Source organism: Strix uralensis, chromosome 8 (genome assembly GCF_047716275.1).
Source record: "Strix uralensis isolate ZFMK-TIS-50842 chromosome 8, bStrUra1, whole genome shotgun sequence".
In the NCBI taxonomy this organism is placed as follows: domain Eukaryota; kingdom Metazoa; phylum Chordata; class Aves; order Strigiformes; family Strigidae; genus Strix; species Strix uralensis.
In genome coordinates this window covers 1,538,234-1,560,630 of record NC_133979.1, presented here as the reverse complement: position 1 = coordinate 1,560,630, position 22,397 = coordinate 1,538,234, and the positions used below count along the sequence as shown (strand labels likewise).

At 41.3% G+C, this 22,397-nt stretch overlaps 1 protein-coding gene across 1 annotated transcript in view; it reads left to right on the top strand.

Moving 5' to 3' along the window:
* LRRC7 (leucine rich repeat containing 7) overlaps positions 1 to 22,397 on the top strand; it is a 171,732-nt gene that overhangs the window by 121,270 nt on the left and 28,065 nt on the right. Inside the window, exons 13-16 of the mRNA XM_074875773.1 lie at positions 8,579 to 8,648; positions 10,605 to 10,704; positions 11,421 to 11,545; positions 16,445 to 16,645. Of these exons, the coding sequence (XP_074731874.1) occupies positions 8,579 to 8,648; positions 10,605 to 10,704; positions 11,421 to 11,545; positions 16,445 to 16,645 (496 nt within the window). The remainder of the gene's footprint in view (positions 1 to 8,578; positions 8,649 to 10,604; positions 10,705 to 11,420; positions 11,546 to 16,444; positions 16,646 to 22,397) is intronic.

The window sequence follows — 22,397 nt, the reverse complement described above, 5'->3', positions numbered from 1 at the left end:
CTCTGAGAAACACAGTGCTTAAAATAAGCCTTTCTCGATACCTGTCCTGTGCTGCCATAGGCATCAGAAAAGACTGACTTTTCCTCGAGATTTATACATGTGTATGTTCCAAGAATATGTGGATTTTCAGTACAACCACAGAAATACAAGTTTGCTGGATAGTGCAACATACGGCATGTGAATACCATTTTGTTTCCAGTAATTATCTTCCATGCTCAGTAAAAATTAAAAAAAGAAGGACTTTCCACATCTGTATCTGATTTACTGTCAGCAGTTTCATTGTTGAAATTAAGGTTGAGCATAAAATGTAAAATGAAGTAATGTAGAAATATATTTGTTTAAAATTACTCACTCGTTAGATGATTTTCCACATTGCAATTGTGTATCATAAAATACAATATGTATGGACCAGAACGTAAAGTTAGGCTTAACTCTAGTTTGTGTTGGAACTGTCCAAGGCCCAGAATCAAATCTTGGGTCTCTTGATTGTGGGTTTCAGGTTCCAGTGCTCTCCCAGGGGCAGGGAGTACTCTCCCATCACTATGTCACCACAGCAGCATTCCTTTGTGCTTTTATCTGTGCAGCTAGAGCCTGACACAGTATTTCAGGGAACACTTTCAAAATCACTCCAGCTGGCGTTCTTGCCGACAGAGGCGGTCTAGTTTCCCTCCGCTGTTCCTGCAGCCTGTCCTGGTGCAATTTGGTTCCAGTGTATAGTGAGCTTGAACACCTCAGCAATAGAGATGAGAGAAACACAGTGGATTTTCAGATGAACATTTCTCAGGGACTGTTCCAGTGAGTTGCTGCACAGCCAGCTGTAGTGGCACACAGGAGGAGACACAGAGGAGTGGGGAGGCAGCAGGGCAGCACCAGTGCGGGGCCTCAGGAGCTCAGGGAGTTGCAGCTGCAGGGTGCCTTGCCTGGCACATCAAACCAAGCCGAGCTGGATCACTGCCCCCTCTTTAAATCTGTGATTCTAATTGAAAACTAATGAGTTTGCGTCAGGAAGCAGAAAACTAGTGGGGGGTTTTGTTGGGTTTTTTTCCCTTTTATTTGCCAAGTTACTTTTCAGCCAGGTCAGCTGCTGATTTCAGGCACAGGGCTTCATGTGTAATTACTGAGCATGAGTGCTGTTGCTGAGGTGAGAGAGGGAGGAGGCGGCAGTGGAGGGGGAAAGAGCAGGCAGGGTTCCTGCCCGAGCTGACCTGACATCTGGCTGCCACCAAAACAGCAGTCCTGCTGACTGAAGACTTCCATTTTCCACTGAAAATGGAAGAAACTCTTATTCTTCTTGTCGTGTTCATAGTATGACACTCCTCACAGTCCGTTTGCTCACCATGGGGCCCGGCAAGCATGAGCTTGAGGTGAAGACTGGCTACCAAAGCTGGTGTGAGCAGGGCCAGAGAGCAGGACCTTTGCCTCCGGGGGGGGAGGGGAAGCTGTTCTCGAAGTCAACCTGGAAAGCTGTGCAGCGAGTTGTAAGCGTTGTAGAACTAGTGGGAGAGCACAGAGTAGACTAGGAGAGAGAGGAGCTGCTCAGACTGTAGACCTTCAGCATTTGAACCTGGCTGGATTGTCTCATTACTTTTCTGGAGGGGTCTGGGGAGTAAATTTTTCCTCCTTTGTTGGTATCAATTCTGGCTGAGGTTAAATGTTGCCCTGCTGAGACACTGTGATAATGCTTTTGTTGTGGAACTTCCCATCTTAACGAAACTAAAAAGTTTCAATGTTTTGGGACCAAAGAGTTTGGACGAAGTTCAGATACCATCTTAATGTTGGATTTTTTCAATTTTTTTTTTTACTTTTCTGTTTTCCCATTTTTGCATTCTCCTTAAAATTAAGGCAATATCCATTCTGTCTTTGAATGAGTCCACATGTGTGTGCTAGTAAGGAGCATACTTGGGCTCCGCTTGTTGCTAGGACCCTTTCCATGTTACCACAGATTTTGCCCCTCTACACTTCCTGCTTCAGATATGACAGAGGAGGTAGAGCACACCATCTCTTTTCCTGGATATTTCCTGGAGCCACTGGGAGAAGAGACACAGAGAGGCAAGCAGAGCAGGAAGTCAAGGGCCAAGGGGTCAGTGTGTGTGCTTCACCCGATGGTGATGGGCTTCTGGGTCCTGGGCTCTGTGTCAGCCTGGTAGGAGGCCTGCTGAGCCCTGGCCTCTGCAGGCGCCGCTAAGGCAGCCCCGTTCACACCAAACACTGCTGATGCAGCCTTTTTGGCAGGAAAGCTCCGACCTTTGCTCAGATATTCTGAGGAGCAGCTGTTACTCCCTGTACTATATAACTAATGGGGATGGACTGTACATAGGATCACATATTCTTTCAGAATTTGTGTGGTCAGTCCTTTATGACTTTCTCCTCCTGACACCAGAGAGAATTTTGCGTCCGTTCTGGCAGGTGTGCAGTTGCTCATGCACCTTTGCACGTTACTTTCCTTGTGGAGGGAACAGACCCTGTTGCTGTGCCTGTCAACCCCCGCTGATCATCACGGTGTGTAGTTTTACAAAGGGAGCACAGTCTTCCAGTGGGATGTCCACTGCAGGTTCATCCCAGTGAATGATGCCTCAGGGTCATCTCCTCCTACTTTGTCATGTACCAAATTTCACCTCCGGCATCTACAACTGTGACTAAATGTGCATTTGTGTATCTGTTAACCTCTTAGGCTGTTGCCTTTATCCCAGTGACTTCTCTGCTAGTAGCCGAGCTACTCAAGTGTTTACTGAGAGATGCCCTTTTGCCACCAAAAATGTTCATTGTGGACATGCTCCTCATGGCACAGGGAGTGCTCTGGCTCAGGGCATGTAGAGTACAGGAGTGTTGGTGGCTTTGAACTTGCCTCGCCAGAGTGCATGGAAAATTCACAGTCTGCTCTCTGAAAGGTCACGCACACGTGGAGCAATGGACAACTGTGGTGTGCCGTGTAAGGAGGAAGGGAGGAGCTCTCCCTCCCTTGCATTATCTGGAGCTTGTCTGGCTGTGAAAGTCAGAAACATTTGGGGAGATTTGGTCTAAAATCCTGATTGGATGTCTTTCAGGAAGGAGGCAAACCTGACATAGACCTCTTTGCCACTCAGGCTAATGGGAATCTCAGATTTTTGTGAGTTGACACATTTTGCTCAAAGGTGGGTCAGTGCTTGGAGTCCCTCTCTAGTGCATTTTTAATACTGTAGTTTCAGCTACTACAGACTTCCACTCTTGTTCCACGTCTTCTGAAGGCCCTCATTGCTGTAAGATGGACCTTGCTGATCTTAATTGACCAGAAGCTGTTTCAGTTCCAGGACTTCCTTCAAATACTCATGTTAGAATTCCATTTTAACTAGGGAATTAGACTCCAGTTTTTCTTTCCCATGCCATACACTCTAAGACTAGATCTACACTTCTCATCTCCATAGCTGGGAGTCCTCTCTCCTTTTATCTTTAGGGCTTCAAACCTTTTCTACCCTGTTAGAGGCTCTTCATCCCTGGGAAATGCAGTATTCGGTTGTCTCTGCACAATAAAAGGCAATGACGGGTCGAATCCTGACTTGCTCTCAGATTGCTAAGGTGGAGTCTAACACGAGGGCTAGTGTGCAACTGAGCAGAGCTTAGGTGGCTTCACCCTCTCCAGTCAGGAAAGTTTTCACTCTGGATACTTGCTGTGCAGCTACCTGGAGATCCATCCTTGCCTTTGCCGGGCATAACACTGTCTCCAATGCTTCAAGAACCAATGCAGCATTTGATAAAGTAGCTGTGCAATCACTACTTGCATGAGAGATACCGAGACCTCCACCACGTAACGAGTCATTGGGGGTAGCTGCTTGGCTTCAGTCACTGTTAAGAGTACACATGGGATTCATTCAAAGCACAAAAGATGTCTTACCAGTAACCGGTGTTCTTCACAATGTGTAGTCCACATATACATTTGTCTTCCATCTGCTTCTCCTCTCTCCTCAGAGTCCTTCCAGGTATGAGTCCTGTGATTGAGAGGTAGAATTGTTAGAATGTACATTTGGGCTACACTTCTCAAAGAGCATCGGTTACTGGTAAGTAACCTTTCTTTTAGTTTTAGATTGTTCTTAAAGAAGAGCTGAAAGAATCATCACCTTTCTGTATTTACACTGCTGCTTCTGTCCTGGGGTCAGAACGCAATTACTGCCCTGAATCTCACCCACAGAAGTTAGAGGAAAAAAGGGCCTAAGATTACGTGATCCATTCAAAAAAAGACTGTTCCCTGGTGTACCTTTTCTTTTTCTGGTTAGATATTTAATTATACGATATTGCTCATAGCCAGCTCATAGCCAAAGAGGTAATTACAACTGACCATGTATATCCACAAGTGGTTTTGTGAACAGCATGTTGATGGGTTAATATGAATCACGTTCTTTTAAACTTTCACACTCTGAAAGCCCTATTTTTATCAATTTGATGAGAGTTACCTTGAAGAACTGTCACAAATAACAGCTATCTCTGGCTTGACCGACTGACTGTAATGCTGCTTGTTATGATTAACTTTCAGCATGTTTTGACGTCAGTTTCTCACATTTGGGTTATTATTTGAAAATTCTTTCTGAATGCTACCAAAGTATAATATACGCATCGATGAATCTAGGAAGTGTTCCCCTAGGTGTTTGGCAAGCTCTTTGTATGTTATATTGCTCAAACTAATAATCAGTGGAAACTCTTCCCATACTCTGAGCGTGCTTACTTAGGGCATAAGTAAAAACCAAAATTTAGTACCTGGTACAAATATGTAGTGGGTTATTTTACAAAACTATGAGAAAAAAAAAACCAAAAAAGTTAAATTTATGTCTGTCAGGATGCTTACAATAAAAGCAAAGACCACCTGTGCCCCATACAACCCCTCAAATACCAACATTTTATATTTTTTATGTTTAAACAGTATCAATGACATTTTCTCTGCTTTTCTTGTGTTCCATGAATAATATTCATTAGCTTACTCTTAAAGTATTCAGCCTTTAAGAATTTAACAGATTATGCAAAAGATGTAATCTAGGATGAATACTGGAAGGAATTATTCTAAAGTCCTCATTCCAGAATGGTGTCACACACTGCCCCGTAGCTGTCCTGTGGTACAGCGGTTTCATGCTTAGGGGTGTCATTTCAGAAAGCGTGCTGGTTTTGGTTTAGTTTGGGTTTATTCACCTGAGGAACTTCAAAGGAAATTTCTCCTTTTTTTTTTCTCATAAGAAACTTTTTCTTTGTGAAAATTAAACAGTATAAAAAGAACATCTGCATTTCATGCTTTTCCAAACTATTACTGTGGATAGCTGTTTTCCTGAAAAATCAGTTGGTGCTTCAGGGTTTGCCTTAAAAGAAATATTTTTATTAATAACTTTTAAACTTTTACATTTGCCAATGACATACATGATTTTACCTGTAATTTAATCTAGTCAATATGAATACAGGTAATCTCTATAGGACTGAGAGATTTCTTTAATTTGGCTATCGCATTTTCAGCTCCTTTTACAAATCAGTTTAAGAGATTGCAAATGGAAGTTGTTAGTGATTAAAAAATTGCACATGAATGAAACTGTTGCGCATGCAAGAAAGCATGTGCAGTGGGTGCTGCCAGCTGTTGGAACTAGTGTGATTGTTCTGAAGATTCAGAGATCCTCTTTTCCCAGACTTCGCGTCTCTGGATGCTGTTCAGCTGATGCCTGAGGACTGGAAGCGGGGTCTAGGGCTGTGTGTCTCTTAGGCCTAGTCCCAGTCCTGACTGTTGGGCTGCAGCTGCTCCGAAACAGTCAGCAGCACCTTCCACTAGAGGATGGTCTCATGCAAAGGTTATTTATTCAGGCCAAGTGAAATACCATCCGTGGTAAGAGTAAGTCATTTTGGTACAGCATTGTTTGCCTGTGAATTGTAAGTTCATTTAATTTGGCCATCTTCTTAATTACCTATCTATACACCAATTAAAGTTTCATCTAGTAGTGTGAATATATTTTCCCTTAGATTTATAAAAACAATTACATATGTAATTTTCTAAACTGTCTAGTGAGAAGTTTCAGCATTTAAGCATAAAAGAAGAGTTCTCTGTTGAATAGCACAACCATAAACAACATTTCTTTGTACTGCTGTCTGGTCGCAGTCCTGTATTAGATCAGTGGAAGCAGTGCAGATTAAGCACTTTTTTCAATTACTGATGAATAATTTTCTCTTCAGAGGCGGCCAAATCCTTTACTGAGGATGATGTGAGGTAGTTCTTTGAAATCAGCAGAGTTACGCTGATTTACACCAACTAGAATCTGGCCTATGGCGTGCAGGAAGTAATCAGCCTACATCCATGCATATCTAATATTTGAGATCCTTTGTAGCTGTAGTATACCCTTATTTTGACTGATGAAGCTAGAAAAAAATTTATATGTTTACCTTTCATGGTTAAACTAATATAGTGTAAGTGACAATTACCATGGGCCTTGTTCTAAAAGTGGGTGTAATGCAAAATCACTTGGTGATTCAGTTGTTCATGAAAGTTTAAGTGTTTGCATGTGCATTGTTAGTCCAGATGAAGGAGAAATGTTCCTACAGCACACATTTTAAAAAGCAGTCTTAAACTTGAAAACCAAATTGCAATTAGAAAAAGAGGTTGAAAATTTTCAAAAAACAGTAATGATTTGGGATGCCTCCATTCGCTGATCCCTAATTTGAGATTTTTTTCTTTTAAAGACTCCTTAAAATCGGACCTTTTCAGATATTTAAAAACAGGTATCCAGGCTTATTGGCAAAGAAGAATTAAAAATAACAGCTTCTGTGTTATGTTTGAATGTGGAATTGGGAAGCCAGCTGGGAGATCCCCTTGCCACACGTTAATTCTGAAGCATGCTTGCCAGCTTTGCTTCTCCCTTTGATGCACAGTGCTCAGCAAGAGTGCATTGGAAACACCACCAGTAACCCCCTGCAGGCAGAGGTTTCTCTGTCATTTTGAATCTTACATTACAGGTACTGAATCCAAAAGTGTAAAGAAATAAAGGTATCACTTGGAAAACAAAAGTTCTTCTCTTTTTACATAGAGAAAAAAAGCTCTGAATAAAACATCTGGATAAACACTGTTTAAGAATCTTTATGCTAACTATTAAAGCTTAAACTTGTAACGCTAATTTATAAAGAATGTCATATACTGCACTATTCCACATTGCAGTATTCATTTTATAAGACAGGAATGAAAACTAAATTTCAGGTAGTTTAGGCACTCCTTACTTTCTTATGGCATTAATTCTAGGTTTAAACATGCACACCCATGTAAAACCGCTCTAATCTGTACAGGCATTTCATTGGAGATTATGTCATAGCACACTGTGAATGTGTGTACATTCACGTCCATTTATTTCACTTTTATAGATAAGTCGTTTTTAGTATCAGGCATTCTTATTAAAATCTTGAAAATATGTTAATTGCAGTAAGTACACACTGCTTTCTGAAATAACACGATTTGTAATGGTAATGACTTTGTGGCAAAAATATATCCAAAATAATTCCATAATGGATACACTTTCAGAGCGCTGCATGGAGGCAGTGGTACAAAAGCTTGTGAGGTGCTTATCCCCCAGAAATACAGGTAGATTTTTAATACGAAGATGGTGTCGGAGTATTGTTGGTTATTTACTGGTAGAGGGGCAAAGGATTCTCGTGGTGATGCCGTGCAGGTGCGGTACCTGCCAGTGGAGTGCCTGTCTTTATCCAAGGTGTGAGGGAGCGTAGCTGTCAGAGCCTTTCTCTCCACGGTATGGGATTGTCTGACTTGCTCAGGAAATGGCTTTTCCTCTTTTCTTTTTGTTAAATCACACTCAGATTTTGTCATTGTAGACAGTCCTTTGGTCAGTCCATTTCTTCCTACAGTCCTCCAGCTCCTTGACCTTCCGTAACACAAAGATGGGAGGATACGGATGTGTGGTGAGGACAGCCCTCTCGTGTGGGCACAGACTGGAAAGTGAAAATAATATGTTCAGAATTAGTTAGTGGGAAAAACATGAGTGAAGTTGCCACAAGTAACTAGGCATCATTTCCCCGTTCCCACATTCAGATCAGTTTTAGGAAATGTGGTTACATGTATAATGAAAATGTGAATTTTTTTAGTGTTTCATTTAATTTTGTTATTTAGGTACACTATGAATATTTATATTATTTTAATCTTTTTCCTAACATTTCTGAAAAATGAATTTTTAATAATCTTAGAGTATTTCTGTTCCAAAACTTAAATGTCCAATAAAAGGATTTCTGTTTGCTACACTGAAAACTATTACATCTTTCCTGTGAGTCTCCCTGGGACCAAGATTTTTTCTGTTTTCTGTGTTACAAGCTGTAACTTTGGTTACATTATAGCCAAGGCAAAATATTGTTACCTCCTTAGTACCTTTAGTGTATGATGTCAGTAGCTTTAGGTTCCAGATGTCACTCTTAATGTGGAATGCCCTTAGTAAAATACTAGATTTTAGTAAAGAGTGAGAGAAAATAAAGGTACTAAATTCTAGCATTTTCAGTATGATCAAGATAAACATGCTACATACAAATCTTTAAAAGAAGCTATTGTGAAAATGAAGGATTCATGTTGTTCCAATATTATCATTTACAGACTGAAGAATTTACCATTCACTTTTACTAAACTTAAAGAACTGGCAGCTCTGTGGCTTTCTGACAACCAGGTAATGACTTTCACTATTCATATTTTCTTTAGTTACTAGGGGTCTTAGCAAGAGCTGTAAATGAAACCTATAATTTAATACATGACTGTAGGAGAATTTTGCTCCCAGTCCAGCTTTATGCTTTCATATCAAGGAATAGATTCTTCTGGCTGTTACTTATTAACTTGGAAAGATCGATCACCTTTGCAGGATTTATTACTTGCACCTAGCTAAGCTTCTGTATCCTTACAAAAGTAGTAAATAAAGGCCAAAAGTATCAAGAGAATATTTTGTAAATAGAAATTGAAGACATAAGACTTTGTTATCAAACTTATTATTAGTTTGTCCCATCCTTTAGTCCGTCTGTGCCTCTATTCTTATGATCTTCCTTTTCCCTTTTCTGGTCCATGCTTCCATTCCTGCATATTTTAAACTCCATTAAAGTCAGTGGGAGTTTAAACATGTAAAAGATGCACCAGAATTCTTAGTCTTATTTGGAGAAAACTCTCATTTAAGTTCCTTTTAAATTTAAGTATGGCTTTCTTTGTTCCAGGGGGTTTGGTTTCACTACTATATATTCTTTAGGATTCTATTTTAGCACAAATTATGTAACATGAACACTGAGAAATGTAACAGTTCAGCCAGCATCTCAGCACTAAAATAAGTCTCGATCTTTTCCAGGATTGGTGGATAGAATAATTTTGCACTTCCTTAATTTAACTCTAAATGGAGAAAAACTCCATTTGTACAATGTTAGAAATGTTCGACATACCTAACGGTTTTTATTAATCTCAATAAATTCTCACGATCTCATCTTTCTCACTTTGCAATACTGCCTATGGTCAGATATTGTCCCTCTTTAACTGAGATTGACGAGGATAATTCTTCAGGGGCCAATTATCATGCTACTGGAAATGAATCCATCCTCTTATCCATATGAGAAAGGGCAGACACTGGGGTCCCAGAGCTGCCTGTTTGCAGGGGATGGTGCGCGTACGGCTGTGCCGTGAGCCGCCGGCTGCAGAACCGCTGAGAGCAGAGCCCATGCCTGCCCGGAGCACACAGCCTGGCAGACGGGCTCCTTGCTTCGATGAGGTGTCAGGTGGGATCCCTGCTGGCTCCTGCCAGCGCCTGCCCTTCAGCCCTGCCCTCAGATCGTTGCAAAGCTAGAGGCCGTGCAGCCACTAGATTTGCACTGGTACATGCTTATTGCACCGCTTCTCAAACGTGCTTTTTGCTTTTATAGCTAAGCAAAAGGTTTTAGAGCTGAAGGGAGGAGAGACAAAGTGGCAGGAATAAGAGGAAATGAGCAAATTTTAATGCGTTAAATTAGAATTCTCATTTTTTTCACTCTGTTTTCCATTAAAAAAATACCATTGCATGACTTCCTTCAGCATTTTGACTTTTCTAGGGTATGGCATAGGTTAATTCCTATTCTATGAACTGTGACAGTCACTCCTAGATGCCACGTTAGAGCAAAACAATAATAAAAAATAGTCAATTGAAGTAAAACACAACAGTAACATCTGAATATTCAGAGTGCCACCATGTAAATTCTCCAGTATCTGGCACCAGGTTTACCCTCAGATGAACTAACAAGTATCGTGAATTTACTCCTCGTTAGCCCTAGCTTAAGATAGATCACAGCCAGAATGTGGGTGTTTTAACTGTGTAGTTGCAGCTCTGTTCCGCTCATCCTTTAGCTTCCTCACTGGGATGACTCCGAACATGCACTATTTCTGATATTTAGTGTTTAGTATTTAGTCTTCTGTTGATCCTGGTAGGAATTGCAGAAGTGAGGAATGGGAGAGGAGGCATTTCCACCAGATTAATACTTGTTTTGGTCCACAGAGAGATGTATTTTCATACAGAATTTTAGTTAATCTTGTATTTTCTATTTACCAAGTGCTAAAGTCCCGTCTCGGTTAACATCCATGCTCTGAGTTAACAGTTGTCTGTTTTGCCTTTCCTGTGCAGTCCAAGGCTCTCATTCCACTGCAAACCGAGGCTCACCCAGAAACAAAGCAGAGAGTACTGACTAACTACATGTTTCCCCAGCAACCCCGCAGTGATGAAGGTAAAACGCCATCAGCAGCTCCTACAGAGGCAGGAGCGGATAGTGGAGGAGAAAACAGCGGGAGGGAGAGCAAGGGGTTTCAGATGTGGTTCTGTGTGCCAGTGTCTCTCCTGACACCTAAAGCCAGTGGTGCATGTGTAAGCATCTGTGTTTGGTCATACGCAAAGGAATCCTCTTCACAAATCCATTATTCTCAGGCCATCAGTTTTACGTTTTCTTAAACACTTCATTTTCAGAAGAATGGCTTTGTATAAACAATTTGAACCTGGGAATTGAGTGTGCGTGGGACAGAAGTTGTAGGAAGTGCCCTGCTGCTGTGCAAACAGGCTGTTGGCCAGAGCCAGCTCACCCTGCAAAGACACCGGGCCTGTCTGGGAGAGCCAGGGCTGGGCCAGCTCCTGGGCACGTGAGGTTCAGAGCTCTCAGCCTGACAGAAGGGAGGGTTTGGCTCCTCACATAGTGTGTTAAGATAGAGAGTTTTCATACCCCACACCGCTCCAGATCTGCCCCATTGCTTCCCATCACTCTCATTTCAGTTTTAATATTAAACTCTGTAATGGTTTATCAGTTACTACTCTCATTGCCCCCTCAACAGTTTTAAAACAGTAACCCAAGATTACAGGATCAAGAATATGTCTTTTTAGATCACTTCCAATCTTCTGCTGCGGGCACTAATTACTTGTTCTTGTGCATTGCTGTTTGCAATTTAACTGTAGATTTCCAGTCAGACAGTGATAGTTTTAACCCTACTTTATGGGAGGAGCAGAGACAGCAACGTATGACTGTTGCCTTTGAATTTGAAGAAAAAAAGGAGGAGGAGGAAAATGCAGGGAAAGTTAAGGTAAGTTCTATTTGATTTATTCTGGTATTCACATATTATGGACAGGGTCCAATTTCCAGATCTTGAATTGAACTATTTTTGTGTTCTAAATACCCAGAAAGTACTCGTCACCATGTTTCAAGTACAGCAGTTGAGGAAGTAGGGCATATCTGTGCTCCCTGAAGGACACGTTACCAGTTTCTGCTTTTGATGCAGTCTAGACAGCAAAACTTTGACTTGGTAAGTCAGTTCAGGCCCACAACCCTAATGTCGGGTTCCTACTGTGAGAGGTGCTTTGTCACAAAGACAGAATTAACACAGAATGTTTGGAGACTTAAAATTAATGTCCAGCCACCTAGTTCTTTAGAAATACTTCGATCACATAGGGGATTCTGTATTCCTCTCAAAGTGGAAGTCAGCAAGAGCTTTGCAACTTCATGGGGTTCCACAGGAATGTGCAGTGGAGAGGGTATCTCTCATCAATTTTGTAGCCTACCAAAAATGAAGATCAGAACATGAATAACCTCACCCAGTTATCTGAAATTTTAATATAATTCCAGAGTTTTCAGTTGAGCCCTTAATTGGTTACAGTGTTAGAAGGGTATTGTCAGGATCATCTATGTTTATGTGGCATGAAAGTTTCTATTTCTTGAATAACATAAAGGAATTACCCCAGATCAAACACTTAAACACTGCAAATTCTAGACAATTCTGTGATACCCAACATAAAATGTATTGCCAGAGACAAAAATCATATGAGGAGATAGAAATTATAGCTTTCTTTTAAAATTAATGATACTGTCATTAATAGCTAATTATCATTCCATTTAGATCTTCTTTGAAATTTTGGGTTTTTCTTTTTTAGTATTTTCCCCAATTTGGAGTTTTCATCTAGCTCTTGTTACCAGAGATAAGGGACTCTGCTGCTTCAGTGAAATAGAAAATGAAGTCAAAACTCAACCTTTGCCTCACAATAAATAGATAAAACTGAAATTTTACCCCAGATGAATCACAGGTTTATGAATCATATATGGAAAACAGAGCATCTGGGAGAGGTTTATATTGTTCCCCCACTTCTTATTGGACTTTTAACTGTGGGTAATATGGCTGTCCAAATGTGCAGAACAACTGAAATGTTAACAGAGAAATAGATATCAATTTCTGAGATCATAAAAGAATTTAATCATATTACATGTTATTTGCAAGCATTATTTTAAATATTGAAATGTAATATATGAATTGTATCACTTCGCCATTTTGGGTTTAATACATTTCAGAACACTATGAATGATTGAAACAAATATTTCCTTTGAGTAAACTGTTCTAGTAGAAAAAATAAATACTTCACCCACTGAGCGCTGTTCCTGTAGCTCAGTTCCAGTGCTGCCATCTGCTGTATGGGAAACGGGGAGGCAATCCAAGACCCAGTACCACATTTTCAGGTTTCCTAGAAACAGCACTTCACAGAAATAGCTGGCCTGTGCCCCTGCTGCGAGCAGACGTCTCTGGGTGCTGTGGTGCCAGGGCCCGGCGCTCCATACCGGAGCCGTTCGGGGTGCTGTGGGCGCTCTGGGGTGGCGCTTCTTGCCTGGGCTGTTTGCTCATCCCTGGCAGCTGCTGCCGAGGCCGCGGGCTGTGGCACGGAGCTGGCGGTCCTGGAGGTGGGTCAGCTGCGGCCGCGGCCCCGTGACAGCAGGAGATGGGCCGGGCAGCCTGCGGCCAGCGCAAGGAGCGGTCTGTGCCGGGGGCTGAGCCACGTCCCGCCAGGCTGCACCTCTCCAGAACGTTTTGGCTTGGCCGTCCGAAGGTCAAGGCACTCTTTGTCCTTTGTATCACTGCCCCTTAGCTGTGCAAGAGTCCAACACCAAAATGCATTTCCTCCGCAGAGAGCGGGTATAAACCAGGGTTGTAGTACATGAGTCTGTATATGCAGGAGATTCCTCTACTCCCATATGCAATCCGATGTTCCTCTTCATAATGATCCTAACTTCTTCTCAGCAGACCAAACACAAGATTTTGCAGCTGATGCTGCATTTATTGCTTATATAGGGAAGAATTATTAAACGAAAAGCTAAGCAGGGAGCTACATCTCTCCTCTCTTGTATCGCAATGTGTGTACACCAGATACCCGTAAATACCTGTAGTTTGTAAAAACTGAAAGTAGAGAAATAATACTGTTCAAACCCAGGAAATCTTGCCAGGCTGTGAAAGGAAAAGGTTTCCTATTGAAGAGGTGTGGGGGTTTTTTTCCCTATCATGGAAAATTGCCTTTATGCCCAAGCTATGTAAAAATGAGCTCAAATTCAATTACTATTAGTAAGATAGAAATGCTTAGTTGCATCCTTCTGGTATGTCCATGCTCTTTCCCAGTAACACCAGTGAATTTCTGTATATGAATGACCATAGAAGTGTTGTAAAGAGTTATTTGAGTGAACTGTTCACCAGCCTGGGTTTAGGTGCATGCCCGTGAACGGAAAGCTGATTGCTGGAACCTTTTGAGAACTTAGTGTGTGTCACTCCCTCCGTGTGTTGCAGCAGGGCTTGAGCAGTTTTTAACATGTACGTTTTCAGCTGTTTCACCAGACCTTTATGGGATGAATTGGAAGGTTACCTTAAGTTATCAATAGGCAGTAGCCACAAACATTGGTAGCATTGTATAAAAGCATACATAGTTTTCACTTCTTTTCATGGTTAAAACTGAACTCTCAGCCAACTATATGTTAAAATAGATTTGGTAATTGAAATTGTTCAATAACTTCTTCCATCAAGAATTTTGAACTTTGAAAATTCCCTTTTCAGGGTCATGTAGCATTAAACATACAAGAATTGTATTGACAGGGAGTACAGATTTCCTCTGTTATGAGAAGTCTAAATCAGTGATGAAAATATCTGCATTCTAGTGGATATCACCTACCACTGCTGCCAGTATTTTTGCTGTTTAATGTTATTACTCACAGTGATACGAAACTCTTGCTGAAATCCCTGTCTATGACTTGTCTATCTCATGAGAGTCTGTCAGTTAATTTTTCCTGGACTGGTACTTCGCAAGGATTTGCTCTATGACTTGGCTTTTAGCTACATTTGTCTGTAGACCTTACACTTAAATCATGGTCTGAATTTTGTGAAAAAGGAATTGCCTAATTAGGCCACATCTAAATACGATTTCTTTCAACCGTAAATCAACCAGAGCTTTAGTAATGCTTTACAGACTTACTTTATTTTTTCTGTTTAAATTCTTTATTGACATATGACATCATAGTCATACATTTTAACGTTTTATGTTAAAGTCATGTCAGAATCTATTATCTGTAATGTTTATTCTATTGTGGTTGAGAATTGTATGCTAGTATTTCATACAGTTTTATTTTCCAAATCGATCATGTTTTTGCTTCTAAAATATTCCTATCATGTTCATTTGAATCCAAAATTACATTTTTCCTACTCGTTAGGAATTTTAAATCCAACCACTCTCATAGTGAGCTATTCAAAGTACGCTCCCTTTGTTTACCTCACGTACACAATGAGGTAAATGCTTCCAAACACTCACTACATGGTAAATGTGGAGTAATCTCAAATTTCACAGCATCATAATTGGGAACAGTTATCCTGACACGCACAGCTTGCACTGGGAGCTGTAATTTCACTCCATTGATGGATTTTCTTGCATTTCCACCCCAAATTCCGGCCCAAAGAGCATGGCAGGCTCCGACAGCACCCTGTGCGTGTCTGGTGGCTGTTCCGTGCCCACAGCGGTGGGCTTCCACTCCGCAGGGCCTGCTTTTGGGTTCACCCTGTGACTCCCAAGGGTGGGGCTTAAGCCACAACCAGCTCTCGCAGCTGGGCCAAAGGTGGTGGAGGCAGGGCAGGAGGTGCTCCGTGGAGGAGAGGGCCCTGTGCTGAGGGAAGCATCTGCCCAGGCCAGGCTCCAGGGACAGACCATGCACGGCCCAGGCAGCCTTGCCAAGGTTGTGCCTTGTTGGGATGGAGGCGTGCAGCTCTCCTGAGGGTGTGCCGCGGTGCTCAAAGGGCAAAATATGTCTGTAGCGCAGCAGAGGAGGTGTAAGGAGAGGTCAGCATCGATGTGTCCTCCTTCCTCCTTGGATCATTCCCGATGTGGTCACTTGCTGCACCATCTCCTCAGAGCAGCTTGCTGATAGTATAATGTGTAAGGTGATGTCATCCACGAGCCTTCTCAGCCACTCTTCCCTCAACCCTGAGATTTTGTAGAATTGTCTCCAAATTAGGATTGCTTCGGACTTGGGAAATACAGTGTTTCTCTACTTCTGAGTGATAAAAATGATAAACTTAAAACATGGAGTTTTCCAGAAAATCTGTGGGTCTCTCAGTCAGTTGAAGTGCTATTCAGTGTGACTTAGGGTGATTTTTCTGTAGTGGTTTGAGCCTGTTTTCCTGTATTTTCTGTATAAGAAAAGAGTAAAATACGCTTGAGTGCATGTATGTACGTTATACATCTCAAAGAGCAAATAGCTCCCAGTAGATCAGATTCTGTTCCCAGCTGCTGTAGATAATTCAGATTAAATCAGTACACTGAACATAGCTAAATTAATTCTGCATTTACACCAGTATTGTTTTGAAAAAGTGTGATTTAATATGTCAGTACTCTCAAACAAAGTGTAGCATTAAAATACAATACTCTCACAGGGTAAAAGATAGGCTTATAGGGAACCATTCCCATCCATTACTTTATGTCACTGAAGTTCCATTATAGGTTGACATAGTGTAACAGCAAATTTCAGTCCAAAAATCCATGAAGATAGCTCTATGTAACACATTACCTCAAATAGATTAATTAAAAATTTGAGGAATTTGCACTTAGCCATAGTACTGTAAACCATGGTTTTAGTTTGCATGCTGTTTTCATTTTGTATTTGTGCTTTAATTCTTTTTATGAATGTTCAGGTTGAAATAAATCTAAAACGTTATCCCACTCCATACCCGGAGGATTTAAAGAATATGGTAAAATCAGTTCAAAATCTGGTGGGCAAAACAAGCCATGGAGTACGGCCTGAGAACTCAACACCAACTGCGAACAGTGAACAAACTGTGAAAGAAAAGTATGAGCACAAGTGGCCCATGGCACCAAAGGAGATTTCAGTGGAGGTAATGTAAAAGGATCGTTGTTCCTCTCAAGAGTTCGAGATGGGCTTTTAACATAACTCCATCAAATGATATTCTGCATCTGCTGTGAACTTCATACCTAATAGTTTCTAGTTTCGTTCCGTAAAGTTAATTTAGTTTTATATTGAGCTGCTGTTTTTCCCAATACTGTTGAGTTTAACAGACTTTTGGTTTTAAAATCTACGTAGATCTGAATTCTGGTATTAATATATACAAGCACTCTACTAAATTTTAATGATATGAGAGACTTGCATATTAGCAGGAGAATGGACCTGATCACAATTTACATCTCAGACTTAAGTAAGTGTATTTCTGTGTCAAATATGTTAATGACAAATCAGTTTGTTATGTCTGACCCTACCATGCCATTAGGTTCTGCTTCTTCTATTCGCGTTACGTGTAGTAGAGAGCCAATTCACCTTGTCAGAAGTTAATTAAGTCAGCAGGGGTGCTTCTTCGACTGCAGGGAACTTTAGATCAGGCACCCCCGGAATAGCAACTTGCAGGGAGTTGCAGACTCTGGCCCTCACATGTTTGCCAGAAGTGGATCAGAATGTGCAGTAACGAAATCTTCCACTGGAACATGAATGCAGTCACTGAAAGGTAGATTCCTAAATACTGCAGTCTCCTGCAGTGCCGTCGCAAATAGCTGAAGCTTGGTCTCAGAGGGCATCTACTCATTAACATTCACACTAACGACTGACTTTGTGCAGGCACAGTTTATAAATAAGGGAAATCTCTTACCTTGGCAGTATGTACTGATAGTTTATAACCTTGGACAGGTCTACAATACCAGCATTCTTGAAAATCTTTGATGCCTTAATGTTCAAAAGAAAGAAATGAGGAAAAAAAATATCCTATTATCTTTTCACTCCTTTGTTATTTAAAAATGACGATAAATTGATTGTCCTTGAAATATCCCTGTCTCTGGCTAGCCGTGGATACATGAATTTTTCTTCCTCGATCTTCCATATCCTTAACTCAGATGGGCTGTTCTTACCTATTCAGCAGTCACTGTAGCTGCTCTGTCAGTACTGTGTGTTTTATTTCCAGGTAAACATTTTCATTTCTTAAAAAAAAAAAAAAAAAACACAAAAGTTTTCTCTTAAGATGGCTTCAGAAGACTTTCTAGGCACAGTTTTGGGTAGTACTTCAAGCTAAAATATTTAAGTTAAATCATTCATGTTTTTATCTAAATCGGAAATCTTAAATTCCATCATTATTCCTTTCTTACTGTGTAAATTTGGCCTTTGAACCAACTTACATCTTATGACATGAGTATTGACATGTTCTGCTGTTGTTGCTGAATACATACAATTTGTTTGGGATCATCTAACTTTTGAACTTGAATATCTGCGGGTTTGAATTATCCTTCCTGTGAACACACACACACATTATGTATCTGGAATTTGAATCAGGGTTGTCTGACAAAGACATTAGGGGTTTGGTCTTGTGGCTGTGTCTGGTGATGCAGGCTTCAGAAGTAGATGGCTGTACTGGTTTATCTGCTGTTACACTAAATGTTAAGTTGTTAAACTAAAATGTTAACATCCCAGTTAAATGAGCCCCAGCAGAGTCCTGTGAGTATGCAGAGCCCTGTGACACCTCCATTGTGGAGGTATAAGGAAAGAGTAAATGGCAGCAACCCCATAAAATACTTGTGTGACCACATACTGTGTTCTAACATAGAAAAAGCTGCAGATGAGTTTCATTCTTACGTTTCATTCTCTGATAAAATTGCATTCACTTCGGCAACAGAAAAATAATCGTATCTAGTTTTTCTGTAAATGTACATGAACTGTTAATTGCATGACAGAAAACATTCTGTAAGAGTAGTTGAATTGCTGAAGACCCTGTGATAATTCCTGAAGTGCAATTAAATAATGTGGTTGCAATTTCCTAGTTAATTTTCTACCACAAGCAACTGACGTGAGTGCATGACTATTTCCATTATATCAGTGAAGATGTATTTTTCATCTTCTGTTATTATAATAGTGAAGATGGTGGAACTTTTTCAGATTTTAATTTCCTAGTACGTAGTCAAGACTAGTAATGCGCTGTCTTGTCAGCTAAAGAAAAGAAAGCAAGTGTTCCTGTTGTTCATACGACTAATGACACCAGGAAGGTTTTATGGCTGTAAAGCAGGGTGAGGTATACATTTTCCTCTTTTCAGCTTCCTGTATGACGATAAGAGATACGGGAAACTGTAGAAAAGGTGTGAATGATTTTATGAATAATACTACCATGATTTCAGTTGTAACACATTAAATAAAACATAATTAAGCTCCATTTGCTTTTCAGATAATTAGGAGACATGATCTCAAGCCAAGTTAAAATACAGTTTGAAAATGCAGGTGTGTTCTGATGTAGATTTAGACTGAAGACAGTTTCTAATAACAAGGTAATTTAATTTCAGGTGCAGTGCTCACTTTTTCATCCTCGGAGGCCAGATAAGCTGGTTTCTTTTCTGATCTCTTTTGGGTTTTCTGCCAGTTAATTTACATGTCTCTTCACAAAACTGTTTCTAAATAATTAAAGGGAGCATCTGAAATAAGTAACAAGCTACCTTTCAAATCCCCTGTATCATCCTCCACCTCAGTAATAATAAGCAAACAAGTTCTTAATTAATCATCAATTAAATAAACCTCTTCATTGTCCTACATCATTCTGAACAATGTGCATTTTGGACCAAAGGAAGTCTGGGATTACTTAGCATGTCATGTAGCCTTTCTGTGAGAAACAATGAGAAATACCACAAATCAGCAATTAAGATCTTTGTAGTTAATATTCTTGATATGTATGGACTGACAAATAAACTAGAAATACTTCTATATAACTCTCAGCCTTGGATTAAAAACCATCTTTCCTAGTCCAACCTGCAGCATTCCATCCTTTGAGTTAGTTCCTAGAGGGTTTATTAATGCTGAGTAAAAAGGAGAGAGTGTTATTCTTTGAGTGGTCTGGTGCAGGTGCAGATGCTCGTGTAACAGCTAGAAAAATACCACCTCAGCTGTATTGGATCTTCCGAGCCCTTCATCTCATCTCAGTCAAAAGAAGACCTCGATCCTTTTAACTTCTGGCTTTGTTACTCTGTGGGTTTCGGTTGGGGTTTTTTTGGGGTGGGTAGGGGTAGAGTAGAGGGTTCTTTTTGTTTTGTTTTTAGTGAAAGTTTCAGAGACTCTGAAAAGATCATCTTGCCTTTCCAGAAAAACTTACAGACTTTTATTTCCCCCAGGATGCCTGGCTTCAATTGATTCAGTGGATGTGTCTGTTGTGGGAGCTGTTTTCCACTAATGAGATGCACAATGACAGTCTCTCCTCGGTGGGAGAGGAATATTTGCTAAAGATTCTTGGTTTGTATCTGCTTTAAGCCCATACCGTGATAGGCTCTTTGCAACAGAATTAGCTGTATTTTACCAGGAGTCAGAAATGTCTTCATTATAGAGTTTTTGGTTTCTCCATGGCACAAAAAAATCTTTACTGAGGTTATGACCTTGGTGTCTTCTTGTCAAAGGAGAAAGGAGGTAACGATTTATTCATCTGGAGGTCTGACTCACAGGAGACCTTTCTTCAGGTAGGATGTCAAATGTCCTAGAGTTCATTTTGAGTTACTTTGACTTCCGCCTGACCTCATCCGAGTGTCTGGATTGGAGGGGCATTTTTCAGGGCTGCCTCCAAGATAAAGCCTGCCTTCCGTAAAATCGGTCCGAGACATCACTTGACTCCTGAGGCTGCTGCTGTGTCTGTCCCCGCCTGCGTGAGGACTCGGGAGGTGCAGTGTTGCCTCTGTGGACATGGCACTCTGCGCAGACTCGCACGCGCAGGGCATGCAGACCTGCTTTATGTTTGAGGGACCATAGAGCGGCTTCTTTGCAAAAGGCCTGAGACTACTGGCAGCAGCCTTGGTGAGATGTGTGCAGCTGGGCGCATTGCTGCCTAGACGGGGAGCAGCAGAAGCTTTTCCTCCAGAGATGGGAGAGCACAGGGAGTGCGGTTCACGTATCAGGGTGTTGTAACTCAGGGCAGCACTGAGAATTCTGTCTTCACGCTGAAGACTACATAGAGCTGGACCAGAGCCTCTCCGTGGTTTTAACTGAGGAGGATGTTAGAAGGTCTCCCATCCTCTGCAGTACATGACTGACAACTGCTTGGATAAACATCTGCAGTTTGGCTTTGCAGCATCTTGACCATGGCAGCTAACAGGTTTAGCCATATGAGGTTAAACTACTGGAAATGGAAATTTTCATTCTAAAATACATCTTTGTAGACTGGGGGTCTCTAACTTTGGTTTCTTTGATGATACGTAGTTCTGGTCGGTTCTTGGATGCATCCCCTTGGCTGTATTTCTGACCACCTGAGTAGGGAAGGTTAATGCTGGCATTCCTCCACCTGCTTGCCAGTCCACTGGACTGCAAGGCAGAGACGCATGGCAGAAACAAGCATTATGTCCTACCTGCAGGTGACAGCTTTTTCCAGGATCTACTATGTCTTTCCATGCGGAGTCCCAAAAGCTACCTCTGCCCCAGTCTGTTCCTCATGTACTTACACCTCCTTTTAAAGCTCTGTCATACGTGTGAGATTGCCTGCTGGAGCTGGAAGGCGAGGGTGCACTGCATCAGTGCCGTAACGTTGTGCTGGCTGCTCTGTCACCTCTGCAGGTGGGAACTGTGCCAGGGTTCCTTCATTCTCCCACTTTCAGGTTCCGTATCCACATTCAGAAGTTTTCCTTCCACCAGTTCACTTATATCTTGTATTCGCATCCTGTCTGGGACAACCTTCAGCTCTAAGGGCTACTGAAACTGGCCTTTCTGAAGCTGCCACTGCAGCCAGAGGAGTGGGAGAGGTTTAGGAGCAGGTGGAAGATCCTCCACTCAGCTCTCTTCTGGGATAATCCCATGGTTTGGGGTGACTCAGTGCATTCCTGGATTGGCGACTGAATTTTATTCAGATCACTCTGACAACTGCTAGCTTGGACAGCAAAATACCCAGAACTGTGACTGCCTTTCACATGCAGAGCTTCAGATAAAATTCGTTTTGTGATTTTGTCAGGAGAAGACTATTTGGTGGGGCTTTGAAACCATTGCCATGCAGATCCAAGAGGTGGAAGTACTGCCATTTTTCTGTGGGTACGTGGCTCAGCGGTTTTTGTTACAAAACCACACCACTAACTGTGATTCTCAGGAAAGAAGCCTGTGCCTCAGTTCGTCTTGCTTGTGCCTAGGGATATTCCAATAGCTGTCTGGCTGCATTGGCCCTGCACCTTCTGTGATCTCCTTTATTCTTTCATTAAAGTTTTAGTAAAATCTGGACTGAGTAACATTTGCCGCAATCCCTTTATTTCTTTTCTTCTCCATTTCTTTATAGCCAGCTTGTCATTCTTCAGATTGACCTAGCCTTCTCCAGTTTAGAAGTGCTGCCAACCCTCTACATATCCATTCCTCTGCCTTGTGCGTGCTGCATCTGCCCCGAGCCCTGGTCCGCTCTATGCAGGGGCTTTATATTCTTTGCAAGCGGACTCTTAAGAGTTAGGTTATTTTAAAAATTCCATCTCTCCAGATTATAATTTAATGTTCTTGTGCTGTCAGCATGAATAATTGGTGATATTTCTCTTTCCCGGTTATTTTAATGCTTTTTACCACATATTTTCTCTTGGGAAACACCTCACCATATTTTTCTGTCCTCTACCTATATCTTTCTCTGATTAGTCCTGAGGAATAAGTTCTGACACAACACA